This window comes from Orcinus orca, chromosome 1 (genome assembly GCF_937001465.1).
Source record: "Orcinus orca chromosome 1, mOrcOrc1.1, whole genome shotgun sequence".
In the NCBI taxonomy this organism is placed as follows: Eukaryota; Metazoa; Chordata; class Mammalia; order Artiodactyla; family Delphinidae; genus Orcinus; species Orcinus orca.
The window spans coordinates 194,343,175-194,370,003 of record NC_064559.1 but is presented as its reverse complement, the minus strand read 5'-3'; the positions used below and the strand labels follow the sequence as shown (position 1 = coordinate 194,370,003).

The window sequence follows — 26,829 nt, the reverse complement described above, 5'->3', positions numbered from 1 at the left end:
ACTAGCTTATTAGCTCCTTGAGGGCAAAGGTTGTATCTCATTTCTCTTGAAACTACTCAGTGCCCAGCAAGTGCCTGGCTCACAGTAGGGTTCAATATATTGTCTGGAGGAGGAGGGGAAACAAAATGGAAAAGGGCCACCCTGGATGCTTTCTCTGAATCTCTGGATATGGGGACTTGGTGCGTTGGGATCACCTTTAAGATTCCCTGGGTGATTCCAGCGTGCAGCCAGGGCTGAGATCAGGGCCGCAGGCCCCACACCATGGAAATGTCCTACCCAGATCAGATTGGCAGGCCAGATACGCTCTGAATTGACAGCTCTGCAGGAAGTGAGGGGGGCTGGGTGCAGAGGTGGTGGTGTTGACCGTATAGTGATCCAGGCGAGAAAGAATAAGGGCCCCAACTAAGGTGATGTGAGAAGCAAATGGATTTTGAGAGAGTTAGGAAGACACAGTCAATAGGATCTGATGGCTGGGGTGGACAGGTGAGAATCTAAGATGCTCGGGACTTCAGGTTTGGAAAACTTAGGTGAGTAATGGGGCTGTTTCCTGGAATCTGATATATTGGGCGGACGCAGGTTTAGGAAGCATTTCGTGGCCCTGTGATCCTAACGGGGCTCTGTAAACAGCTGTCTACTTTTTTGCTGGCCTTCTGACTGTTAAGCCCTAGAGTTTCCCTAATCTTTTCCATCTTGCCTCAGGCCCTCCCTGAGTAGTTCCAGCTCCTTTCTTTCCTTCTTCACCACCTTCACTATCCACTTGAGGGCGGGATGGGGCTGGTGGGCACTTCTTCCACAAAATCTGGCTGATGGCACACGTCTCTTTAGCTCCTCTCCTCCCTGCTGCCCCAAAGACACACTCTGGGCCTGTTTTCTTCAAAAAAAAAAAAAAGTCAAAGCGGGGGCATGGTATAGGAATAGGGGGCAGCAGGGAGAAGGTTTCCCTTACTGTTATCAAAGTAACACTCTTAAGAACATTTGGAAAATACTGGGGAAAAAATTTAATCATTTATATCATGCCCACATAAATCCAGTCACTGCCATCATTTTGGTGTGTTTTCTGCCCCCGTCCTCTTTTTAAACTAGACATAAATTATTTTGTTATGTTCTTTTTACAGTTGTAATCATACTGGTGAAACAGAACTGATTTATAAAAATAACGAAGCAGCTTAAGGGGGACAGCTTGAGAGTGGTGCATAGAAAGCAATAGAAAAAATATACCCAGTGGAGGCAAGGGTGTGGAAAACAGGCCCGTGTTAGGGTGTTGGTGGGAATGTGCATTGGTAGAGCGTCTGTGGAGGGCAACTTAATATCTATCAAAATCTCATATGTACATGACCTGTACCCCATAATTCTACTTAGGATTATCCTATAGAGGATATGTTCAAGTGCACAAATTTAGGTGAAAGAGAATGTTTCTGCCTCAATTTTTATTTTTCTTTTGGACCTGCACCCCTGAATAAGCTCTGGGCTCTCCCAACCTTGGCCTCTTGGCAGGTGTTGGGGGAGCATCAGTTTGAAAAAAAAAAGTAAGGAAAAACGGGAGACAGATGTTTACAGGGAGATAAATTAAACAAATTGTAGTGTGTCCATAGAAATGGGAGACCATGCTGATCTGGATAAGTGGGGTGGAATACTTTGCAGGATGGTATGTGGTATCCCATTTTGGTATTAAAGGCTAACACAAAATGTCTTGGAAGGGAGCCACTGAACTGTATATTGGCGAGGTCCAAGATCTGGGCGGTGGGGACTTGTTCTGAGGATGCTCCAGAGGCCTGTCAGCATTGCACTGAGATTCAGGCTCTCCAGTGAGGTGACTGGGTTCAAATCCCTGTTCTGCCTCTTACTGCCTGTGTGAACTTTGACAGGTCATGAACCTTTTGTGCCTTCATTTTCTCATGAGTAAAATGGAGATAATAATCATTCCTATCTCATAGGGTTGAAGTGAGAATTAAATTTTTAGTTCATGTACGACCCTTAAAAGTGCTTAAGTATATGAATGTGCTTAATCGATATTAGCTAAATCAGAGATTCCTGAGTTTGCATTCCAGCTTTGCCACACTTTGGGCAAATGTCTTAACTTCTCTGAGCCCTGGTTTCCTGCAGGGTTGTAAGGATCTGGGCCAATGGTATGTAAATATCTTGCTGAAGAAATTATCTCCTGCTGTAGTTCCTGGCCCTGTTGCAGAGGTGGTAATACCATTTTCTGGATCTTATCCCTGGGAGTGGATCTCATTCAGTCTTCAATTGAGGGGGAGCACACTTCAGGGCTAGAGGTAATGGAAGTCAGTGCAGCAGCCTTAGGGCCAGAGGATGGCAGAGTGGGGGGATGTGGTGGAAGGAGGGGTTCGGCTGCTACTCAGCTCCAGCCACATGTAGACTGGCCAAGAACTGCTAGATCTTAACTGTTTTTTGAGAGAAGTTGAGAAATCTCCTGGTTTTTAACTCTTGGCAATTAGCTCAATTTTGTAAACACTTTGAGGGCAAACAAAACATGGCAGCAGGCCATATTTAACCCACGAGCTGCCAGTTTGCTGTCTCTGCTCCAGCCTTTCTATTCTTGGATTAGCAAAAGATTTAATAAGTGCCCTGCTGTACCTGTACTCTTCAGCGCCTGATCGTGTTTACCATTCTGCAACCTCAGGTCTGCTGGCCCAGTGTTGCTATCACGTACTAATTCAGCCGGGTGCGTATTTCATTGTGGTTTTAATTTGCATTTCCCTGATTACTAGTGAGATTGAACATCCTTTTATGTATCTATAGAAGTATTTTGTTCCTCAGTAGAATTTTTGTTTTAAGTCTTTGGATCGTGCTCTAGTTGCTGATAGTTTTAGGGCTTCCCTAATGGAATTTTTCTTTTGAATAACATCACACCCACTAGGCTGGACTCCTCACAGCTTTGGTGCCGTCTGCACATCTTAGGGGGCCCAGCACCAAGCACAGTGCCTGCTACACAGTAGGAAGCTCAGTAAATATTTGAACGAATCAAGTCCTGTTTCAAGAGTACGATATTTCTTTATTTTGCAGTTCTCGGCACAAGTAGTATTGATTTAGCTATCGGCTTATTCGACAAGCACAACTCCCCCACTTTGATGAGAAGACAGGCAGAGAGATTTGTCTGTGTCTTGCCCCGTTAAAACCAGGAAGTAAAAAGAGGAACTGTCTTGCCTTAAGGGAACAGTGATTCTTGTAGGTGATTAGGGAAGTGTTTACTGAAAGAGGTACTGGTACTTGAGAGAGGGAGAGATTGGAACTCTGATAGCCAACTGCTTAGAAATTATCCTAACCTGAGGCTGAGGAGGATAAGCCTGAGGTATGAGTGCCCCCTTGATAGTTTGTGCACATCATATTAATACGTGGCCTTGAATGTGCCCTTTTCCCCATGATACAGAGGGTCAATTGCAAAGTGAAGCCTCTTTTATGTTGAAGTGGGAAGAGCATTGTTTTCACAGCCATAGACCTGAATTCCAGTCCCAGTGGTTCCCATTACCTCACCAAGCCTCAGTTTCTTTTTCTATAATGTGGGGACAGTAGTAAAAAAGGCTGTCCTTTAAATGAGAAAACGTTTAAAACATCCATTTCTCCTAACAATACTAAGTCTTCCATTTGATTTTTGTTGTGTTTACCATAACTAGTCTGCCTTCCTACTAGGTCAGAGGGACCTCTCATCTGGTGGGGAGGGATCTAACCCATGTTTGTCTCTGAATCAATCCGCCTGTCTTAGGCAGCTCTGTTCCCAGGAGCGATCTTCCTGTGGATTTGCCGATCAAGCCTGGTCTTTGCGGTGGCAGCTTCTCTGATTCTTGGTTGCACGGCGGCTTTCCTAGAGAGTCCGTTCCCTGAGGGCTGCAGGGAGGTCACGCGGTTTGAGCAGTGTGGTTCTGCACGGCTGGTTTTGCATCTGTGCTCAGATTACCAACTTTTTGTTTTCAAGGTAGAAAACTATGCCAGCCTCACACCCCTTCAGTCAACACCCACTGGAATTATTTGCGGATGTATTTATTGGTTTGGGGTATCTTGACCAAGACTGGGTGGGGGGTACACTGTAAGCATTGCCTTTTTCCTCATCTCCCCTTCCTTTACCCTCCACTCAAGCCATACTTCCATTTCCTCCAGCACTGCAGACCCTCTCAGACCTCCAGTTCCTTTTGTTGCCTCACCTGGAGTGTCCTTCCACTCACTTTTCACCTGGCAAATTCCTTCCTTCTCAGCCTTCAGGATCCAGGTCAAATGATTCCTCTCTGAAGCTTCCTTTGGCCCTCTAGGCAGATTGAGGCCTCCCTTCTTTATAGATCTCCATTTACTCACTCACTTGATTAGCTACAGATTAATTGAGGGGCTACTGTGTGCCAGGCAGAGGCTACGGAGATTCATTTTAAAAAGAGTCTTTGCCCTAAAGGAGTGCATAGTCTAGGTGGGGAGACCCAAGCATGCAGACAGACATGCTAACTGCATTAGGGAAGCACTGAGGGGGAGCATCTCACTTGCATCTGGGGACAGGTGACAGGGAAGGTTCCTGAAGGTGGGGACACCTGAGTCCTAAGAATGTGCGGGTATCCAGGTGGAAGGACTGGCTTGGGCAAAGATACACAGTAGAGAAATAATGTGGTGTGTGCAGGACAGCGGCAAGCAGTTGGTTGTGTTGGAACATAGGCAAGGGCTAGAAAACTTAGGACTTTGTAGGTGGAACCACATGAAATTGTCATTTTTGTAGGTCAAAACAAAAATAGTCAGATATCATCAGTTTCGTATGGTTCAAGCTAATATGTTCTCCTAAGGGTTTTGGATCCTATCTTAGTGTTTCCCACACCTCTGTCATTCTTGAACCACCTTCATAATTTTCACCACTGAGTACCCACTTAATTTTTATGTAAAGAGACTCACTCTTTATTTTTAACTTAAATAAATTTATTTTAAAAGGAAATTTTATGTCCAAATGAAAAAAATCATGATTACTCAACATAAAAAGAAGTTAATTGTAAAAAGAAACTCAGTGAAAATAAAACTCTTGCTAGATCCTGTTGCCTGCCTTGCTCTGCCTAAAAATGTCCCCTTCCACAAATAAAAGGAGTCTAAGCAATTGTTAGAGAAGTGTGCAGAGAGAGAGAGTTTGAGAGAGCAAACATATTTTAAGAGCCCAGGAGGGTTCATGGCAGTAGGAATTTCGAGGAGAAGATGGAATCAAGAAACGTTTGGGAATGAAAATCACCAGGATTAATTCAATGTCACAGGAGAGAAAAGAGGAATCAAGAATGACTTTCAGGGCTTCCCTGGTGGTGCGGTGGTTGAGAGTCCGCCTGCCGATTCAGGGGACACGTGTTCGTGCCCCGGTCCGGGAGGATCCCACGTGCCACGGAGCAGCTGGGCCCGTGAGCCATGGCCGCTGAGCCTGTGCGTCCGGAGCCTGTGCTCCGCAATGGGAGAAGCCACAACAGTGAGAGGCCCGCGTACCAGCAAAAAAAAAGAAAAAAGAATGACTTTCAGGTTTCAAGCCTGGAGGAACGCGGGTAGATGACGGCGCCCGCTACAGATGTGGGGAACAGTGATTTAGGAAGGGAGGATGGTGAGGTCAAGTGTGCACATCTCGCATTTGAGATGCCCAACAAACAGCTAGGATGAGGGTTCGGAGCAGAACTACTGGGCACAGGCAGTCCTCAAGGCTGAACCTCTAATAGACCAGCTATGGGGGCAGCCGTTTTGGTGTGAGTGCTTCCTTGCATTTCCTCTCAGGCTAAAAACCGATCTTTGCCCTCCTCTGTGGAGGGGTAGATGGAAGTCCTGGGGCAGCAGTGTTCTCAATCATCTCGGTCTCAGCAGCTCCTAGCTCACTAGAGGAAAGGAGGTTGAAGGAGAAGATGGCAAGTTCCACTTTGAACTTGCTGAGCCATAGGACCGTGGGGGACATCGAGGAGGAATATCCATCCAGATAGATTCTGCTCTCCATCCAGGCAATCTAAAGTTTGGGACTAGACCTATAGATTTGGGAATCACCAGCCTAGAGATGGTGGTAGAAGCCATGAGAATAGATGAGAATGCCCAAAGACAGTGTGGTATCATAACAGTAGCGGGCCCAGGACTAAACTCAGAGGAACTACAGCACTTAAGGGGAGAGAAGTGGTGGGAAAGGAGACCATGAAGGAGACAGAAAAGGAACAGTCGGAAACTTTCAAAGTTAATCAGGAGAGGAAATGTCATGGAAGCCAACAAATGGAGTTTCCCAGAGAGGAGAAATCACCAGTGTCAGGTACAGCAGAGATCCACCACAGTAAAAACACCTTCCGATGTTGCAGTTGGGATTTTACTGGTGACCTTGAAAAGTTGTTTTCAGTAGAGTGGTGAGAATAGAAACCAACATTCATATTGATTGAGGCGATGAACAAGCATAGATAGCAAATGTACACTGTTCTTTGCAGGGGCATATAACAGACCTTTGTTATTTGTTCATGCAATAAATATCTATTGACTGCCCACTGTGTGCCAGGCACTGTCCTAGGTGTTGATGAATAAAGCAGTGAACAAAAACATGGAATTTATATTCTAGGGATGGAGAGACAGACACTTTATGAAATACAGTTGATCCTTGAACATCATGGGTGTGAAATGCATGGGTCCACTTACAGACGGATTTTTTCCCATACATATATATACGACTATGCAAGGTTGGTTGAATCCACAGATGGGGAACCATGGATACAGAGGGCTGACTGTAAAGTTATATGGGGATTTTCGAGGGGTGCCGGTGCCCCTAATCCCCCAGTGTTGTTCAAGGATCAAGTGTATATCAGGTGATGATAAGTGCTTTGAAGAAAAATATAGTGACAGAGGTGTGTGGGTGTGTGTGCATGTGTGCACTACTTTATATAAGGTGATTAGGTCAAGTCTCTCTGATATGACTGTTATAAGGGATTGTTGAGTTTGTTTTAAAGCACAGTATCGAATTAATTGTAGTCCTTAATTCTTTTTTTTTTCTTTTGCGGTACGCGGGCCTCTCACTGTTGTGGCCTCTCCCGTTGCGGAGCACAGGCTCTGGACGCGCAGGCTCAGCGGCCATGGCTCACGGGCCCAGCCGCTCCGCGGCATGTGGGATCTTCCCAGACCGGGGCACGAACCCGTGTCCTCTGCATCGGCAGGCGGACTCTCAACCACTGCGCCACCAGGGAAGCCCTGTAGTCCTTAATTCTTGACACCCGGTCTACAGTGTTCAAATAATTAGTTTATAGGTTTTACCACTCCCCTACCTGGGATCCATAAAACTTCACAATAAAATACAAAGTCCTTACCACGGTCTCTAAGACCCTCCATAATCTGCCCCCTGCCTTCCTCACCAATTCATCTGGTGCTGCCCTTCCCCTTTCTCGGTCCACTCCAGCACCAAGGCTGGAGTGAGTGAATGAAGGAATGAAGGAATGAAGTGTGTCAGTTGGATGGTGTATTCCCAAGTGGCCTCTCTGGCAAAAGGGGAAACAAGGCAGCTTAAGGTCAAAGAGCTTGAGCTTTGGTGCTGGACAAACCTGGCTTTGACTCCTGGCTGTGCTGCTTACAAGTTCTGTGACTTTAGGTAGGTCACAAATCCTCAGTTTCCTCATCTGTGAAATGGAGATTATATGATATCTATATTGCAATGAACAATATTATAGGTACAGTTGATAGTTAATGCAAATTGCTTAGCATAATGTGTGGCACATTGTAAGTGCCAAGAATTGGTAGTAGTGTTACCACCATTGTTATTGTTATCATTGCTTTGATACATCAGGCCTCCTCAGTTAACAGATGAGGAAGCAGGCCTCGACAGCGTCAAGCAATGAGCCAGGGAAGGAGGAGAGGTGACCAGCACCCAGGTGTTCACGTATGGAGTGCAAGCCAGTGTGGGCTTCCGAGCTGAGCAGACCTTGGTTCATGTTTTGGGTTTGTCATTTACCACGTTTGAGCTAGTTGCTTTACCTCTCTGAGCCTTGGGTTCTCCATCCTTAAAATGCCTCATGAGATTGTTGGAAAGTGGAGAAATAACATATAAAGGTAGCCCAGAGCTGGGCCACCTATAAGGCACTCAACAAGCAGCAGTTCTTCCCACCTCAGTGGTGGTGCTGCCTTCCTAATCTTCTCTGCTTAACCCAGTGGTTGGTTGGTTGGTTGGTTTTCCCAAAGAGATAAGGGAGACACGGACCCCTTTGAGAATTTGTAACCTGTGGACACCCAAACTCAGAGGGTTCCTAAACCTTTGCTGATAGTGGGGGTGAAAATTTAATAGATCCAGACTTAATCCAATCAATCAATCTCTCCTTCTTCTCCCTCCGTCCTCTCTGTTCTTTCTCTTTACTGTCCGGCCCTATGTGTGCCAGGCAATTTGCTTTTATTTAGCTCACACTTTTTCTAACAACTTACCTCTAAGGGCCATTCTCAGCAAAGACCACAACCACACTCTCACTTTCTGGAGCTGAGGGCATGGTGTCCCTTAAGTTTCCAAAGCATCAATTTCCTTATCTATAAAATGGATGGTGAGGATTAATGAAGATAACATTGTTGGTTGATAGCACTTTGCCAGGTATGTTCACATGTAATCTCATTAAATCCAAACAATAATTCCGTGAGGTAGACCTTTCATTCAACTCAGTCAATATTGAGTGCCTACTATGTTCTAGGTAGTTTTAGCCACAGTGATGCCTCATGGAGCTCACAGAGGGGACTCACAGAGCTCACAGAGACTATAAAAACATGAACCACTAAATAAGGCAGTTTCAAATTGTAACAGATGTTGTAACAAAAATGAAACAAGGTAAAGAGCTAAGGGACGGGTGGTTAGGTTACTACCTGGATACAATTTATATAAATTCGTAGTATCAAAGTATATCCTTGATACTTCTTTCTTTCTTTATTATTTATTTATTTATTTTTTGGTACGCGGGCCTCTCACCGTTGTGGCCTCTCCCGTTGCGGAGCACAGGCTCCGGACGCGCAGGCTCAGCGGCCGTGGCTCACGGGCCCAGCCGCTCCGCGGCATGTGGGATCTTCCCGGACCGGGGCACAAACCCGCGTCCCCTGCATGGGCAGGCGGACTCTCAACCACTGCACCACCAGGGAAGCCCCATACTTCTTTATTTTTATAGTAGCTCCCCGCCCCCACCCCCGTCCCTGCCCCGGTCCCATAAATACAGATTCTCAGTGGACTGCTCTCCATGGGCATTACAGAATGCTTCAGTCTGCCCTCTTAAGACAAAGGGCCTCCGGAGGTTTCTAGGCCTGATATCCCTAACTAGTTAGTAGAGAGTTTAACTGACCTTCAAGGCAAGTCTATGAAAGGTGTGGACTTTGACTCTCAGACACCATTGGAGCTGGCAGTCTCTGCTTGCATTACCACATTTGAGGAGGGCAAATCCAGCCTGTGAAACTCATAAAGATGCCATCCCTAAGTAAAATAACCACCAACTGAACATGTTTGAAGTATGTGAAACAAAGATGAATGTAGTCAATTCAGAAAAATGAGCCCATTGGGGAAGAGAACAGTGGCTACAGCTGTGCAGAACGAAACTGCCCAGATGGTTTTATATCCTCCTTTACAGCAGAACATAATATTCTTTTTACCAAGGCAATGAATTTTCTCTAATAATTTGTTCTTTAAAAAAAAATACCTGGGCTTCCCTGGTGGCGCAGTGGTTGGGAGTCCGCCTGCCGATGCAGGGGACACGGGTTCGTGCCCCGGTCCAGGAAGATCCCTTGTGCCGCGGAGCAGCTGGGCCCATGAGCCGTGGCCGCTAGGCCTTCGCATCCGGAGCCTGTGCTCCGCAACGGGAGAGTCCACAACAGTGAGAGGGCCCACACACCGCAAAAAAAAAACAAAAACAAGAAAAAAACCTACTGTATGTCAGTTACTTAATATAACGTATTAATAAACTTCACAAGAAATCTATAAAGAAACAATTTCAGCCAGTTTAAGTAACTTGACCACAGCCAACATTGGTAGAGGTGTCACTGAGCTCCAATCCTGTGTCCTTTAAATGCACCGCGCAACAAACCTCAGATGCCGCCCACTTGGTTAGAGAGAGGAGTGGCAGAGCCCAGGCCAGGCGAGGTCCAAGGGCGAAGCCCTTCACCCACCTGTATTCCTCACCCAGCACACTGTCCAGCCCACAGAATCCCACTTGACCATTCCATGAAAGGCAAGGGCCCCTTTCTGCTATCAAAGACAAAGTGGTTGGTTTTTTGTTTTGTTTTGTTTTGTTTTTGTTTGTTCCCCCCCCCCCCTTGTCTTTCAGTGTTTTAAATGACTCTAGTGCCAACCAGCTTGGGATTGCTCTTTTCCAAAATTAAAATGCCTTTAAGCTGTTTTCATTATAAAAGTGGAACATATTTGTTGCAAAAAGTGTGCATAGCAGAAGCGAGCGAGCCTCCCTGCCCATTTTTGTCTCCCAGGATAGCCTTAAACATGCCTTCTGAACATGCTTTGTTGTTGTTTTAAAAGATGAGTCTTTTAAGTCCTCTCACAAGTGGCTGTATAGTGCTAACCCCCTCAGGTTTTCAGATGACACTCTGGGCTGGCCTTAAGTTGAATAATAATTCGTTCAGTTTTCAAGAAACCTTTATGGAATGTCACCTGTGTGCTAGGTGTTGCTGATCCAAGGTGGACAAAACAGCCTCAGACTTTAGAGAACTCATTCTGTTGTTGAAAATCCTTGCATAAACCAAGGATTAGATAGATGGTGATCCCCCAGTGAACAGAGTGTCACTTTAGAACTGGTTAAAAACTTTCTTTTTAATCAGAATGACACATATGACATAATTAACTGATCTGAGACATAGACAAATATTCATGTGTAAGAGTTCTTTACTTTGCAGGTAACCCTGCCTCAGGCTGGCATAGATGGGGTAGGGATGGGGTGCATACCCCCCAGCAGCATACATTGTTTCTTTTCATTCCGGTTGTTGAGATCTCCCTGGGGAACTTGCAGAAAGTGTTCCATGTGGCCTAAGTATATGCCAGGTCAGTTAGTCAGCAATTCTGCATCAGGAATGGGCCCATTTTTCCATTACACCAATGTTACATCTTCAAAATGGAAGGCATTAAAAATGTAAATTTAAAAGCATTTTTTTTAACATCTTTATTGGGGTATAATTGCTTTACAATGGTGTGTTAGTTTCTGCTTTATAACAAAGTGAATCAGTTATACATATACATATGTTCCCATATCTCTTCCCTTTTGCATCTCCCTCCCTCCCACCCTCCCTATCCCACCCCTCCAGGCGGTCACAGAGCACCGAGCTGATATCCCTGTGCTATGCGGCTGCTTCCCACTAGCTATCTACCTTATGTTTGTTAGTGTATATATGTCCATGCCTCTCTCTCGCTTTGTCACAGCTCACCCTTCCCCCTCCCCATATCCTCAAGTCTGTTCTCCAGTAGGTCTGTGTCTTCATTCCTGTCTTACCCCTAGGTTCTTCATGACATTTTTTTCCCTTAAATTCCATATATATGTGTTAGCATACGGTATTTGTCTTTCTCTTTCTGACTTACTTCACTCTGTATGACAGACTCTAGGTCTATCCACCTCATTACAAAAAGCATTTGCTGTGCAGGAAAGGGAGATTCTAGGGCCAGGACTAGAAACCAAGTCTCCTCACACCAGTTTGATGTGTTTTCCATTACACCCCATGATTGAGTCTTAGAGCACTGAATGGGTGATTATTAATCTTTATGGATGGGCTTCCCTGGTGGCACAGTGGTTGAGAGTTCGCCTGCTGATGCAGGGGACACGGGTTCGTGCCTCGGTCCGGGAAGATCCCACATGCTGCGGAGTGGCTAGGCCCGTGAGCCACGGGCGCTAACCCTGTGCGTCCAGAGCCTGTGCTCCGCAACGGGAGAGGCCACAACAGTGAGAGGCCCGTGTACCGCAAATAAATAAATAAATAAATAAATAATCTTTATGGACTTTTTATCCAATGCTGATTATATGGACTGGATTGTGCTGGGCAACAGAGATTTAAAGTTGGACGGGTCACGGAATTCCCTGGCAGTCCAGTGGTTAAGGCTCAGCACTTTCACTGCAGGGGCCTCGGTACCATCCCTGGTCGGGGAACTAAGATTCCACAAGCCACAGTGTTCAGCCAAAAAATAAAATAATGTTGGACAGGCCAGTCACTGCACTTGATAAATAAACAGCTCAGTGAGAAGACAGAAGAATAAATTGACAATTTACACCCTGAAAAGTGTTAGTTGCAGAAGAAAGGGCACCAAGCAGAGGGGGTGGGAACACAGTGCGGGGGGAGGGGGGGGGAGAGGGGGGCTTCTCAATTTGCGGAGTGAATGAAAGCTCATTTGAAGAAACAATTTACATTGTTTCTTTTACCTTTCCCAGAGCCAAGACCTGAAGAGCCCCTGGGCTTTCCCACATTGGTTGGGAGGTCAGGCTCAGTACAGTGCCAAATTGTTGATGGTGATCAGATTAGTATGTAATCCGATATCATCCAATCAAACAAGATGTAATCAATGCTGGTATTTTAAACCAATTTTCAACTGTTTAGTAGTTTTGTTTTTTTTTTAGTAGTAATAATACTTTATTAATAGTAAAATTTAGTGCTTCTAGGATGAGGGTAAGGGCCCTCAAGGATGGTGTCTTGGGCTTGTCTGATTGAGGCCCTACTGATTTAGAGGAAACAGCCATTCATTCATTTATTCATTCATTCATTCAAGAAGTATTTATTTGGTACCTCTGTACCAGACACTGTTTTTTGGGGAAAGTGAGACACGGGCTATTACCTCTTGTAGCTAAACTGTTTGAATTTTGACAAATCACTTTCACTCTCTGGGCCTCAAATCCTTGACCTGTTCAGAGATGTGCGGTCACAGTGGACCTGGACTGTTTAGATTCACATTCCAGCTTCACTTCTTTCCTGTTACATGACCACATGCAAGTTAATTTAGTCTCCCTGAGCTTCAGTTTCCTCATCTGTAACATGGGGATAATATGCCTCGTTTCATTGGGTTGTACTGAGAGTGAAACTTAGCTCAACCACTGGGCTTAGTGCCCAATCAAGGCTGGTCACTAGCGTCAATCCCTGATTTCCTGAGCCGCAAACCCACCCTGGAACCACACACAGGTGTTATTTGGGGCGTGGCTCACAGCGCAAGGGGGCGGGCTAGGATTTATAAAGGCAAGGTCCGGCGCAGTGGTCTCATCCTGCCTTGGCTGGACACCGGAGTGGTTTTCCAGGCCGTGGCTCCGCACTACGAGGACCAGAAGCGAGGCTGCCCAGCGGCGACCAGTGCGAAGCCGACGCGCTCGGGCCAAGCTGCTCCAGCTCCCGGCGCACGCGGCTCCGGGAGGGCGCAGAGGACCGGACCCCAACAACCACAGGCCGTGGGGGCGGGGCCTGCAGCCGGCCGGCCCCCCCCACCCCCCGCGGCCCCTACACCCCACTTCGCCGAGGCCCGGAAGGGACCAGTCGCGCTTCCGTCCCCGGGGGGGAGGCACGGAGGGCGGAGCAGCAGCCAGAGGACGCTACGCGAGCCCAGTTCCGGCGAGGAGGCCGCGCCAGTGACAGCGATGGCGGCGGAGTCGGCGCTCCAAGTTGTGGAGAAGCTGCAGGCGCGCCTGGCCGCGAACCCGGACCCGAAGAAGGTGAGCGAGTGGGCAGCGCGGAGCGGGCCGGGTGTTGGGCGCGGCGCGGCCCCGTAACGGTCGCGGGCCCCGGTGCGGCTCCTTCCCGAGCGGCCGGGGCCGTGGGGGCTCGGACCCGGAGCGCGGCCCCGCCGGTCTGCGGCCTGCGATCGGGAAGTTAGTGGTCCTTGGCCGCTGCCCACGCGGTGGGACCCCGCACGGCGGGCGGCGCGCCTCGGCGGGCCCGGCCTCCCTGCCTCCCGGGCCGGGCGCCCGCGGGCTCCGGGCGGACACCGCGTGTCGGCGGGGCTCCCGGAGCCCTCCCCCGGCGTCCCGGGCCAGCTGTTTCCTGTCGGGAGAGCTCGCCCGGAGTTAACTCCTGCCCGCTCCATTCCTCACCCTGCGAAATGTTTCTGATTTCTTAGTGTCTTTTGATGTTTGTTGGGAGGAGGTGGTTCTGCCTGTGCTTGATGGAGTCTAGGCTCGGTGTGTGGTCCTGCGTCTTTAAGACGTTTTTATTGCTTTGGCTTGATTATTAGAGCGTGGACCTTTTCGCTTTCTCAGTAAATCTCTTTCGAAACAAAATAAACCTCACGTCACCCTAACTAAAAACTTAGGTTGTAAATGGAAAGAAAAAAAAAACAAGACTTAGAAGTTGCAGCTAGATTTCCTTCTGGCCTTGATAGAAAGGTAAGAGCTACCTTTTCTGGCTGCTACGAGTGATGGGCAACCATTTTTAATTGCACTCAGCTAGTTTTTTTCCCCCTTAACTATTCTCTTAAGTTAAATGCGTTCTTCTCTCTCTGCGACTTTTCTTCCATCCAGCTTCTTGGTGTCTGGGAGAGTGTCCCGTGGATGTTAGAATTTTTTTTTTTAATTGAAATACATTGATGAAAACACTCAAGGTGTTTGACATTCTCTGTCAGCATTATAGCTGGAGTGTACAGTGTTGTAAGAGTTGGATCTCTGAACCCCAGAGTGGCTTTTGAAGAGGAAATAATCCAGGAAGGCAGTCGAAATAAAGTGGTGAGGAGATTTGAGTTCTAATTTATTTGCCAGCCATGGACATTAGGGATGTTCCTTGCTAAGCCAGTTTCCTCACCTGCTTCTTCCCAGGACAGAACCAAAAGGCAGAAGTGCTCAGTAGATGTTAATCTCCACTCTTTACAATTTTTCTTGAAGGGCCCCTTTCTCTTCACCTCTTCTTGGCCTGTCATAGGTGAGGTTTTTTTCCCTCCGTTTCTAAAGGCTGCTCAACGCATCTCACTATCAGACCACTGTTTAACTCTTCTCATGCATACCTAGCTCAAAGATCCACTTCTTCAGGACGACATTTTAGCTTTAAGTCTGTGAAAACCGAAATGCTTTCACTTGTTTTGTGTTATATTTTCTATAATGGCTTCAGTACCTAGTGAACAGACACATTTACAAGTTTCTTTTTACAGTAACCCTTTGTGGGCATCTAATAAATGGTCATTATTTCCAAGTACTAGCTTGTTTTCCCAAACACTGTAGGTTTGTGACTGATTTTTTTTAAAACCCTAGAGCAATATGATGTAAATCGCCCCCACCTCCCCAATTTGGTCTTCCATCGGGTTAAAAACAATGCACTGTGTAGTGTCTACAGTCATTTTCCCACTAGAATTTAAATTTTGAAGTAGCTTTTCCAGTAGTTGATGTGCATGAAATTTCAAATTAAGAAAAGGTTTGTTTGACTTCACATCCTATTTGAACTATTAGTGATTGTGAGAATCTGGGCTTTCTCTTCCCAGATAGAAACTCACCCTGAGCTTCTGACTTTGCATTATGAAGATCATTTTTGCAAAGGGCACAATAGTTGGCATTCACAAATGAGCTAATGCAGAGGGAAAACTGCAAGCTGGCACACTGGCCTTCTCAACCTTCTGTTAACCCAACAAGCTCCCACAGGTTGTTCTTGAAATTGCAAGATGATTATATGGCAGTACTGAACTTACAACTAAATCTTGATTTCAAACCATTATTAGCCAAACGGTTGATTCCACACCTGTGTTCATAGATTTCCTCGTATTAAACATAGGTGTTTAACTGTAACTCTCTTTTCACTTTAAGCACATCTATGATCTAGGCTTACTTGGGGAAAAAGGTATCAGGCAAACCAGGGTCACTTGGTTCCTATTATTTAAGTAGAAACAATTTTCATGGCTGGTAAAGTTACCTGTCCTGGGTTACAGTTTGAACGTGGAAACTACGAAGAACACAGTTTGAAGCCAAGCGGAGAAGGAGGGCGACATTATGAACATCTTTAGCTCTTTGTGATGAAGTAGTGTGCAGAGGATAACTGAGATTCTTAAGCGTGGACTGTGCAAATGTTTGACATTTCTCAATGACTTGTTATCAGTTCTTGCAAACTACAACTGGTCCCTAGGTTTGATAACAGCAAGTTTCCACCTAACTGAGGATACCCAAAGTGCTTTATCATTTTAACGCTTTGTTCTTCTTTGAACCTCATTGAAAATAGAGGGGCTCTGAAGCCCTTTTTCTCTTACGTTGGGCTAAATTGGTTTGAATATCTCTAGGGATTTAGTTTCATCTGCTTTTAAGCCATCCCTCCTAACCCAAAACGAAGCAGAAAGGCAGCGCTTATACTTCCAATTAGTGCTGGGCTTTGAGATGAACACACCTTCAGTGACTTCTGGCCCCATTCTTTTTTTTTTTTTTTTTTTTTGCGGTACGCGGGCCTCTCACTGTTGTGGCCTCTCCCGTTGCGGAGCACAGGCTCCGGACGCGCAGGCTCAGCGGCCGTGGCTCACGGGCCCAGCCACTCCGCGGCATGTGGGATCTTCCCGGACCGGGGCACGAACCCGTGTCCCCTGCATCGGCAGGCGGACTCTCAACCGCTGCGCCACCAGGGAAGCCGTGGCCCCATTCTTATATGTGGCCTTTGTAGAGGTCCTGGGACTCTGTCCTGGTGGTGACCTTCTTTCCTCTGTGGACTCTAAACTGCCTGACAACGTGACACTAAGGAGGGGTTCTTCTGCTTTGTGTCGAGTGTGCTAAGAGGCACATGAACTACTGCTCCATTTCCTTTTCCGGTCTTCTAAGGACAGTGTCTTTACGTTGGTTATTTCTCCTGACTTTGTAGTACATGCTGTGGTAAACACACTTGACCTACTCGCTTGTTAGGCAAGTTACCTAACCTCACTGGGCTCAGTTTTAATATTTGTAAAATGGGGAACATAATATCCATTTTATAGAGTTGGTTAATGAGGATGAAATGAGGTAACACATGTAAGGACGTAGCATAGTAGCCAGTGCACAGTAAATAGTATATAAATGCCTTCCAGGGAATGGCATTACAGGAGACAACCTGTCTTTAACCTTTTCAATGATTCTAAATTTTCCTTTAAGAAAAGGGATTGGCATTCATCTTTGCACCCATAGCTTTGATGACAAGAAATACACATATACTTTGTCCTGAGTTGGATGGTGGTGGTGATCGAATTCGAAGTGGAGGATAATTTTCACTCAACTATGAAGGTGAAACTCCTTAGATACACCACTTGGCTTCTCATATGTTCCCAGTCAAAACAAGATTATCACATGTGATCCAGTTGCTCTGCCTAGCAACCAGGTTCAGTAATTATTGAAGTAGAATGACCAGAAAAACATACTTGCTACTCCACCTAGTAGCAATATAGCATACTAATTGTAGCCTGGGCTACACATAGGAAAAGAACAGGTCTTGTTATCAGATATTTAAATATAAAGGTAGTCACAGTTAATCTATTTTGAACTACTTGTACTTTTCAGCACTCCTCGAAAGGTAGGTATACTTATATATACATAAATATTTCCTAGAGAATGGCATAGCAGTCATGACTTTGGGTAGAAGTGGAGCAAGTAGGAATTGGCTGGGGAATATCTGGTAGAGGATCAAGGGTAGCCGTTTAAAGAATGGTCAGTTGATGAATGAAATGATTAATAAGAAGCATTTATTGAGCTTGTATAGCATTCCAGGCACTATGGCTAAAGACTGCACATGGTTTGTCTCTCTGAATCCTCACAGCTTGTGAAGTACAGACAGGATCCAGTTCCTGTTTTGCAGATGAAGTAACTGAGGTTCAGAGAGGTTAGTGACTTGCACAAGATCACCCCACAAGGAAGTGGCAGCGCCAAACTGAAGCCTGTCTCTGACTCTGGAACTCTGTCTTAACAGCTCTGCTATCTGATTTTGAGCTAGCTCAAGAGAATACAGAAAAGAATGTGACCAAACCCAGATTGCTTCTCTAATCTACCCAGACATTTTGTGTTCACCATTTGCAACGGCAAAGCTCTGATTCTAGCAACTTGAAATTGGTGTTGGCTTCCCACTTATATCGAAAAAACCCAGTTCTGTTAAACACACTTTTTCTGGAAACATGATACCCTTTTTCTGTAGAGACCTCTTCTCCTTTTTACTTTCCTCTATGCCGGGTGCATGAGTAATTTCCTAAAATTGGCTCCTTTCTCAGAAAGTGTCTCTCAAAACTGGGCAGAAAGATAGTTGTTGATTACTTTTCTTAGAGCTGATAGGTTTGATTCTCTTCTCTAAGTTTGATTTCCCCTTGGTGTAGCATAGTGGCTGAAAGCACGCAATCTAAAGCCGCAGACCTAAGTGAATCCTGCCCTACTTGCATCCTGGGGCAAGTACCTTAACTTTTTCGAGTCTGTTTTCACACTTGTAAAATAAGGATAACAGCCATACTCTATACTACAGAGCAGTGTAAGTACTTAACCACTGGATATTATTCTTATTTGTTCCAGTGAATGATTATGATTTTATAGAAATTAATGTTTATTTTATTCTCTGCAGCTATTGAAATATCTGAAGAAACTCTCCACCTTGCCTATTACAGTAGACATTCTTGCGGTAAGAACTGTGTAATTTTAGATGTTATATAGCTATATCCCCTCCCCTTCCCAACCAGAGGGATTGTACAGTAAGAGCATGGGCTTTAGAAGTGAGAGAATCCAGACATAAGGCCACATGTTGTATGGTTTTATTTATATGAAATGTCCAGAATAGGCAAATCCATAGATAGAATGTTAGCTCAGTGATTGCCAGGGGTGGGGGGAATTGGGAGGAACAGCGTTTCTTTTTAGGGTGATGAAAATCTTCTGGAATTAGTGGTGATGGTTGTGTAGTATTGTGAGTATTCTGGAAACCACTGAACTGTACACTTTAAAATGGTTAAAATAGTGAATTTTATCTCAGTTTTTTTTCTAAAAAATAACATTGGCATCTAGTCCTGGATTCAAATCCAAGTTTGTGACTTTAGGCTGTTCCTTCTTTGTAAAATGGGGCAGGTCCTAACCTCACAGAGTTATCATATGATAAGTTTTAATTCAGACACTGTATGCAGTGCTCTTAGCTCAGTGCCTAACACCTGCCATGATCACTCTTGTTATTATTGCTAAAGTTCTAGAAGTGTTTTAATTTAGTGTTTTCCTCTTCTGAATCTGGTGCACTTTGCTACTGTGTATCATTAGAGGTTTGGGGCACAGACACAAAGTAAGTTTGTACTGAGACTTGCAAGGTATGTTTTTGGAAGGAAGTATTGGTTTGTTGAAAAGTAGGAGGTCTTATTTCTTTAGAAAATTGTGAGCCTAGTTCTACAACCCTCTAACAATTCCTTTGTCAATTTTGTAGGAGACCGGGGTTGGGAAAACGGTAAATAGCTTGCGAAAACACGAGCATGTCGGAAGCTTTGCCAAGGACCTAGTGGCCCAGTGGAAGAAGCTGGTTCCTGTGGAACGGTAAGAAACGTTCCTCAATTCTGCCTCAATTATAAGAAATAATCCATGATCATTATAGAATACTAGAAAGCATTTAAAAGTAGAAATAAGAATAAAAATTTCTTAATTCAACCATCCAAAGATAAGCATTATCGACGTTTTGGAATGTTTCTTTCTAACCTGTTCTTAAAAGGCATTTTTATATAGTTGTGAATAAACTGATGTAAATGACAGCTCTTTTTTAATGTAACAAGTTAAATATTTCCCTGTGTTGAAAAGCTTTTTAAGTATTTTCACTTCCCAAGATGTTTGATCTTCTTTGTGTCCTGTAGTTAAACTCGTCATTTTCCACTTATTGAATATTTGGGCTTTCCCAGTTTTAAACCTTAGCTGAGTATCTTTGAGCAGAACCCATTTACCTTCTCCCCAAGACCTTGTTTCTAACTCCAAACTCTTCATCTCTTTCGTGAGTTCAGGTCCTGTGATGTTGTCCTCTGAACAAGGATTACCCTGAGATTTATGTCTGCTTCATCTGCTTTTTCTTTTATTTTAGAAACACTGAGCCTGATGAACAGGACTTTGAGAAGAGCAATTCTCGAAAGCGCCCCAGGGATGCCCTTAAGGAGGGGGAGGGGGAGGGGGACTACCCAGGCAGCTGGAGAGCCTCCGGCAGCCAGTCGTGCAGTCCTGATAACAGGCAGAAGAAACACAGAAAACTCCCGGAGCTTGACCGGCCTCACAAAGTATCTCACAGTCATGAGAGGAGAGACGAGAGAAAGAGGTACCACAGAGCTTCTCCAGTTTACTCTTCAGACCACGAATCTTCGGACTACGGCCATGTTCAGTCCCCACTGTCATCCGCCAGCCCTCATCAGATGTCTGTGGACCATTACAGATCCCTGGAGGAGGACCACGAGCCCTTTGTTTCACACCAGAAGCCTGGCAAAGGCCACAGTAATGCCTTTCAGGACAGACTGGGGGTCAGTCAAGAACGACACCTGGGTGAAGCCCAGGGGAAAGAGGTCGTGAGTCAGAGCAAGGAGCACAGATCTTCCCATAAAGAAAAACGTCCGGTGAATTCCAAAGGAGATGAGAAGTCGTCTTTGAGCAGAGAAAAATCACACAAGGCCATCTCCAAAGAGGAAAACCGGCGGAGGCCACCCTCAGGGGACAGTACAAAGGAGAAAGCGCCCTCTAGTGGTGTCAAGAAAGAGAAGGAAAAAGAGGGCAGCACCAAGAAGCTTTTACCCCCCTTGGAGGTGGCATCAGACAACCACCTTAAAAAGCCAAAATACAGAGACCCAGAGAAAACCAAATCAGACAAAAACAAGCAGAGTCTAGAAAGCTTAGACACAGGCAAGGGGGCAGGAGACCTGTTGCCCAAGGCAAAAGAGAAGGTTTCTAACAACCTAAAGGCTCAAGAAGGAAAAGTAAAACCTTCTCATTTAGATAGAAAGTCCGTGGGCTCCTTCCTTAAAGCTGAGGAGGCAGACGTGGATGATGAATTCGAGCAGCCCACCATGTCTTTTGAGTCATACCTCAGCTATGACCAGCCCCGGAAGAAAAAGAAAAAGATCGTGAAAACTTCAACCACGACTCCTGGAGAAAAAGGATTAAAAAAAAATGATTCAAAAAGCACTAGTAAAAACTTGGACTCAGTTCAGAAACTACCTAAGGTGAACGAAAACAAGTCAGAGAAGCTTCAGCCAGCTGGATCCCATTCAGCCAAGCTGAAAAAGGTAAAGGTAAGCCCTGTGGCCCCTCCCAGCCAGAGCGCCTGGGCTGGCAGAGCTCCCGGGACGACCCCACCGCTGTCTGGGCTGGCTTTCCTGTGGCCTGTTGAATTTCAGTGTGAAGTAATTTCCTCCCGGCCTGTCTGGCCACCAGGGTCAGTAGAACCCAAGAAAAGTATTTTCTGAGGCATCCCATTGTGCTGGGCCCATCTCTCCGTATCTCCTGACTTAGGTGGTGTCAGGCACAGCTGCCGCCCCTCCTGCAGGCTGGATGTGCCTGTGAAGTTATCTGCCACGTCAACACTGCTGGGCGTCGACTGTGGGAAAGAGCTGTGCTTGTAGAAAGAGGCTCTCCAGTCACTGGTCTCTTCTCTGCAGGTCCCCAGCGATGTGCTGCCAGTGTTACCAGACCTTCCATTACCTGTGATACAGGCCAATTACCGCCCACTTCCTTCCCTTGAATTGATATCTGCCTTCCAACCAAAGCGAAAAGGTAATTTTCTTTGTCTTTTTTTCTTTTTTTAATGGAGAAAATGGTTTTAAAAATTCATTCATGCTCTGTCATCAGATTTTGGTGCATTTCCTAAGAGCACAGGTTCTGGAGTTGGATGGCTTGGGTTTGAATCCCAGCTCTGGCTTTTACTACAAGTTACATGAACTTGGGTACAACTTAATTTCCTTGGACTTCAGTTTCATATTCTGTGAATGGGAGTAATAATGGTATCTGCCTATGAGGTGGATTGAAAGTGATAATGCTGGTAAAGCTCTGAGCTCTGGGTTTTTACACATAGTGTTTGCTAAATCTTAGCTGCTGCTATTACCAGCAGCCTTTTACTCTGTACATTCCATAGGGGCTTAAAAAAAAGGCTAGGGACTTCCCTGGTGGTGCAGTGGTTAAGAATCCGCCTGCCAATGCAGGGGTCACAGGTTCGATCCCTGGTCCGGGAAGATCCCACATGCCGCGGAGCAACTAAGCCCGTGTGCCACAACTACTGAAACCCCTGTGCCTAGAGCCCATGCTCTGCAACACGAGAAGCCACTGAAATGAGAAGCCTGTGCACCACAACAAAGAGTAGCCCCCACTTGCTGCAACTAGAGAAAGCCCCCGCGCAGCAACAGAGGCCCAAACGCAGCCAAAAAATAAATAAATAAATAAAGGCTAGTTTTAATAGCAAAAGAATTAGATGCTACATAGGTGTCCCTTAGCAAGAGACTAACAGATGGATCATGGTTCATCCACACAGTGGCATCCTATGCAGCCGTTGAAAAAAAGAAGTAGAAAATCTATGTACTGATGTGATTTCTAAAATGTAAATGACAGAATGGTTATAGTATGTTATTGATTGGTTAAAAAGGAATAAAATAAATATTAGTTTATTTTTGCATAGACTCTCTGGAAGGACACAAGAAACTGGTAGCATTGGTTGTCTTTGAGAAAGGAAACTGGGAGGCTGGGGAATGGGGTGGAAGGAGAGTTTTCACTGTATTGCTCAGTGCCTTTTATAACTTACACTCCTGTTTTTCTTGCCCTACAGCACTCTCCTCATCCCAGGAAGAGGAAGAAGCTGGATTCACCGGACGAAGAATGAATTCCAAGATGCAGGTCTATTCTGGTTCCAAGTGTGCCTATCTCCCCAAAATGATGACCTTGCACGAGCAGTGCATCCGGGTGCTTAAAAACAACATTGACTGTAAGTCACATGCTTCTCTCTTGCTCTTCAGCACGCTGTTGTGGCACTGGGACACCGGGTGACTTGGCCGCTACTCAGTGCTTTTCCCCTTTGATTCTCTGCAGCAATCTTTGAAGTGGGAGGCGTCCCATATTCTCTCCTTGAACCTGTTTTGGAGAGGTGTACACCTGATCAGTTATATCGCATAGAGGAGTACAATCACGTGAGTATCCTGTTTGGATGGGAAGAGGGCAGTGTGCTGGCTTGCATCTCCAGAAGTAGCTTTGTCTCTGAATCTGCCACGATGATGGGCAGGTGGTGGTCGGATCACTTTTCTGGGTTTGTCTATGGGCCTTTAAACAGGCAGGTTTTTAGCACCTGCTTGTGGCATCTTAAGTAGGCCTCTTGGGCTAGAATCAAGATGGGATTGAAAGGTGGGAGAGGGGGACCATTTCCCACACCTCCCTTGAGCTTGCCTAGTTACAGAGGTCAAAGGAGAATTCTAGCAGCACAACCCTTGGGATCCAGGGCAGGGACAGAGCTATGTGTTGACACTCAGGTGTCTGGTGAATATAAGATTGGCTGGGTGTCTCCTAGAGACAAACAGATCTATCCCCAAATCCTCCTAATGCTGGAGATGCTCATCTGATTGCATTAGCTGTCTCTAATTCAAAGGATCTATGACATATCCTTCTTAAGTGGCCCCTGGCCATTGCAGTTCAGTGTAGTGATGGGGAAATGCCTGGATTTGACTTCATCCCAGTTCCTACCCTGTACTGATTTTCTAAAGGAAAAGACTGATCTTAAACTAATTTTTGTGTTGCCTTCTCTCCTAGCCCCACAACCCCCAAAAGCAGCTAGTATAGTGCCTCACACTTAACATTTTTTTTTTTTTTTTTTGCGGTACGCGGGCCTCTCACTGTTGTGGCCTCTCCTGTTGCGGAGCACAGGCTCCGGACACGCAGGCTCAGCGGCCATGGCTCACAGGCCCAGCCGCTCCGCGGCATGTGGGATCTTCCCAGACCGGAGCACGAACCCGTGTCCCCTGCATCGGCAGGCGGGCTCCCAACCACTGCGCCACCAGGGAAGCCCACAATTAACATTTTTTAATTCAGTGATTAGGGTTTCTTTCCTAGAACTGTGGTATTTTAATATATTACCACTACTAAGAGGACCAAAATATCATTAGGAAGCTGGTCCCCCTGGGTGATTAAGGATGGAAAAGAGATGTGTAAGAGTACTTGCATGTAAATGATGTCCTGGTTCTGATTTTAGGTATTAATTGAAGAAACGGATCAATTATGGAAAGTTCATTGTCACCGAGACTTTAAGGATGAAAGGCCAGAGGAGTATGAGTCGTGGCGGGAGATGTACCTGCGGCTTCAGGATGCGCGAGAGCAGCGGCTGCGACTCCTCACAAAGAATATCCGATCTGCGCACGCCAATAAGCCCAAAGGTCAGGGGGCAGCATGGGTCTGGCAGAATAATGAGCCCTGTGCTCTGGTCAACAGCAGGGCCGTGGTGGGCTCAGCTACGGTATCACCTCTGGCCCCCAAATCTCTCCTGCATTTGCAGAAGAGGGCAAAGGGTGAGGTGTTTCTTCTGCCACTATGCATGCTACCCTACAGAGGGGTTTCCAGGGTTGATAATCCCCTACCTTTAACATCTCAGCTCAAGAAGGCAGGTATTAATCTCCATTTGTCCGCAGGCCGACAAGCAAAAATGGCCTTTGTCAACTCTGTGGCCAAGCCACCTCGTGATGTTCGGAGGAGGCAGGAGAAGTTTGGAACAGGAGGTGCAGCTGTGCCTGAGAAAATCAGGTAAGATCTCTGTCCCCTGTGGTTTCTGCCTGCTCAGAGCGAGAGCCCAAGAGCTTATCTTTCAGCCCTGAGAGGCAGCCCAGGGGCAAGAGCGACTCATTTTGGGGGTGAAAGCGTGGCAGTGCAGAGTGGGTTCTGCAGGCTAACCTTGACCATCTGGGCACTTGACCTCCCTGAACCTCAGTGTCCTTGACTGCACTGTGGGCGGGATAATGATTCCTGCCCTTAGGTGGGGTCGGAGGTGGGGTGGTGGTCAATACTAAATGGAGAACAGGGCCTGGCTTCTGGGACACATCCCCTAAGGCTTTCCCTTGCCCCACTTAAACAAAAAACATATTACTGTGATGACTAAATTATCTAAGTACGTTAGCATTGTCAAAATACAGATTTACACCTAAACAGTGAAAAGTTAGTTGAGATTATCATTCATTCTGAAGGCCTACCACAGTCACTTCCGAGCCATCACCAGAATCTAGGGTTCTAGGTCCACTGGTCAAAGCCGCAGAACTGAGTCCTCAGAGCAGCCAGCTTCAGGCTGTTGGTGCCGGGGGCAGATCTCTCCTGCTCTTGACTAGCGGCTTTGCTCTGTGTCGCAGGATCAAGCCGGCGCCGTACCTCTCAGGAAGCAGCCGCTTGGGCAGTGGCGGCAGCAACAGCTTTAACGCCAGCCCCGAGGAGCCGGCCTACGACGGCCCGAGTACCAGCAGTGCGCACTCGGCACCCGTGGTCAGCAGCACTGTTTCCTGTGATCCTAGGAAACCGACTGTGAAGAGTAGGTAACTTGGAGCTCCTGCTCAGCTATTTCAAAACTAGTATTTGAACCCCTCTAATGTTATTACTGCTGCATCACACTTTGTGTGTTAGATGTAGCGTATGTGATGCCTTGCACACAGCTGGTCTAAATGTCAGGGCCTCCTTCCCCTGCTTTGTTCGTAGCGCATATTTCACGTGTCATTTAAATTATGATCGTAGTGAATATTCATTTTGGTACTCTGCTTTCTTTTTCTTTTATTTTTTTCAACCTAAATGTAAACCTGTTTCTCCAGGCAATAACATGGAGTTTCCAACTGTTATTATTAACAGCTAAATAATTTTATTGAAGTTTTATAACCTTATAACCCTACCTTCCAAGTATTCTTTTTATATCTAGTTGGGTCTCTTTCGTATTTTACTAACTTTACTACTGTAGACTATCCCCAATATTCTACAGCGGTGTCCTAACTTAAGAAAAGCATTATTCTGTATTTACTTCAGGGCCCACAGGAGGGTGGGAGTCCTGACCTGCACTTTGGCTCGGTTCAGGTTAACCAGGCTAGAGGGCAGGCTAGTCGTTCTTAGGTGGTGTGTGCATTTAGCTCATCTCAGACCTGTTGCTACACTGGACAGACAGGTGCGGGAGGGGGTGCTTCTGGCTGGTTTGGATATTGGTGAGGCAGAGTTAAATTATGGCTCAGAACGGCCTTCAGAGTCTGGCAAGGCTGGAACTCCAGTTCTGCCACTTACCGTACAGGGTCCAGCCTGAGTCTTGGTGAAGTTGTGAGAATTAGAGGGGGTGATGGTCAGGGGCCTGGCAGGTGCTGGCGAAGTGTTACCTTTGGGCTGCTGCTTTTCTACGGGGTTGGCAGATAACTGCTACTTGTATCCATTTGTCTGGCTGTGTAGAGCCAAGAGTAACAAGGCTTTGTTTGATTGTAAACCGCTGGTGTCCACACTGCCGTGGATCTGAAACAACTGCCTTATTTCTCTTTTCACAGAAATTGCCCCAATGATGGCCAAGACGATTAAAGCGTTCAAGAACAGATTCTCCCGACGATAAACTGAGGACTTAGCTTGGAAATGACTTAGCTTGGAAATGAAATTTGCGGGGAGGAATACGAGGACAGGGTGGGGGGGTTGGGGAATGGAACTTCCAGAGAAGACCAGGATCTTTCGCTTCGTGGAGGCTTTTGGTCTCCAAGTCCTGCACAGTCAGCAGGCGTCGTGCCTGTGCCTGTGTCCGCAGCTGCCGCCTCCCTGCCTGGCGAGCACTTCCGAGTTCTGAAGATGTGAAGCCTCACGCTCACTGAGGATTTTAAGGTCAATTGTACCTTTGTTGCTAATTACCTTCTTTGTAAACTATAAGACATAGTTTTAATTAATAAATATTGCCCCCAGATTGTATTTATATTACCCCCAGGTTTTTTTTTGTTTTTTGGGGTTTTTTTTTGTTTTTTTCCAGTCCTATACCACACACTTAGCCTTTTATTTTTAGGGTTCTTTGTTA

General features: G+C 46.0%; 1 protein-coding gene across 3 annotated transcripts; it reads left to right on the top strand.

Moving 5' to 3' along the window:
* Positions 1–13,414: 13,414 nt before the first annotated feature.
* ELOA (elongin A) lies at positions 13,415–26,735 on the top strand. Of its 3 annotated transcripts, none has more exons than XM_004285652.3 (11): positions 13,415–13,607; positions 18,421–18,477; positions 19,258–19,364; positions 19,897–21,082; positions 21,455–21,569; positions 22,612–22,767; positions 22,872–22,969; positions 24,022–24,202; positions 24,455–24,566; positions 25,163–25,338; positions 26,321–26,735. In XM_004285652.3, the coding sequence occupies exons 1-11, from the start codon at positions 13,533–13,535 to the stop codon at positions 26,380–26,382; spliced, it is 2,325 nt and encodes a 774-aa protein (XP_004285700.1). In that variant the 5' UTR covers positions 13,415–13,532; the 3' UTR covers positions 26,383–26,735. The 3 variants fall into 3 exon arrangements, with proteins under 3 accessions (XP_004285700.1, XP_012394457.1, XP_033272235.1); XM_012539003.3 differs by having other exon boundaries at positions 13,452–13,607; positions 19,897–21,088; XM_033416344.2 differs by having other exon boundaries at positions 13,452–13,607; positions 19,897–21,088; positions 25,163–25,342.
* The last annotated feature ends 94 nt before the right edge of the window (positions 26,736–26,829 follow it).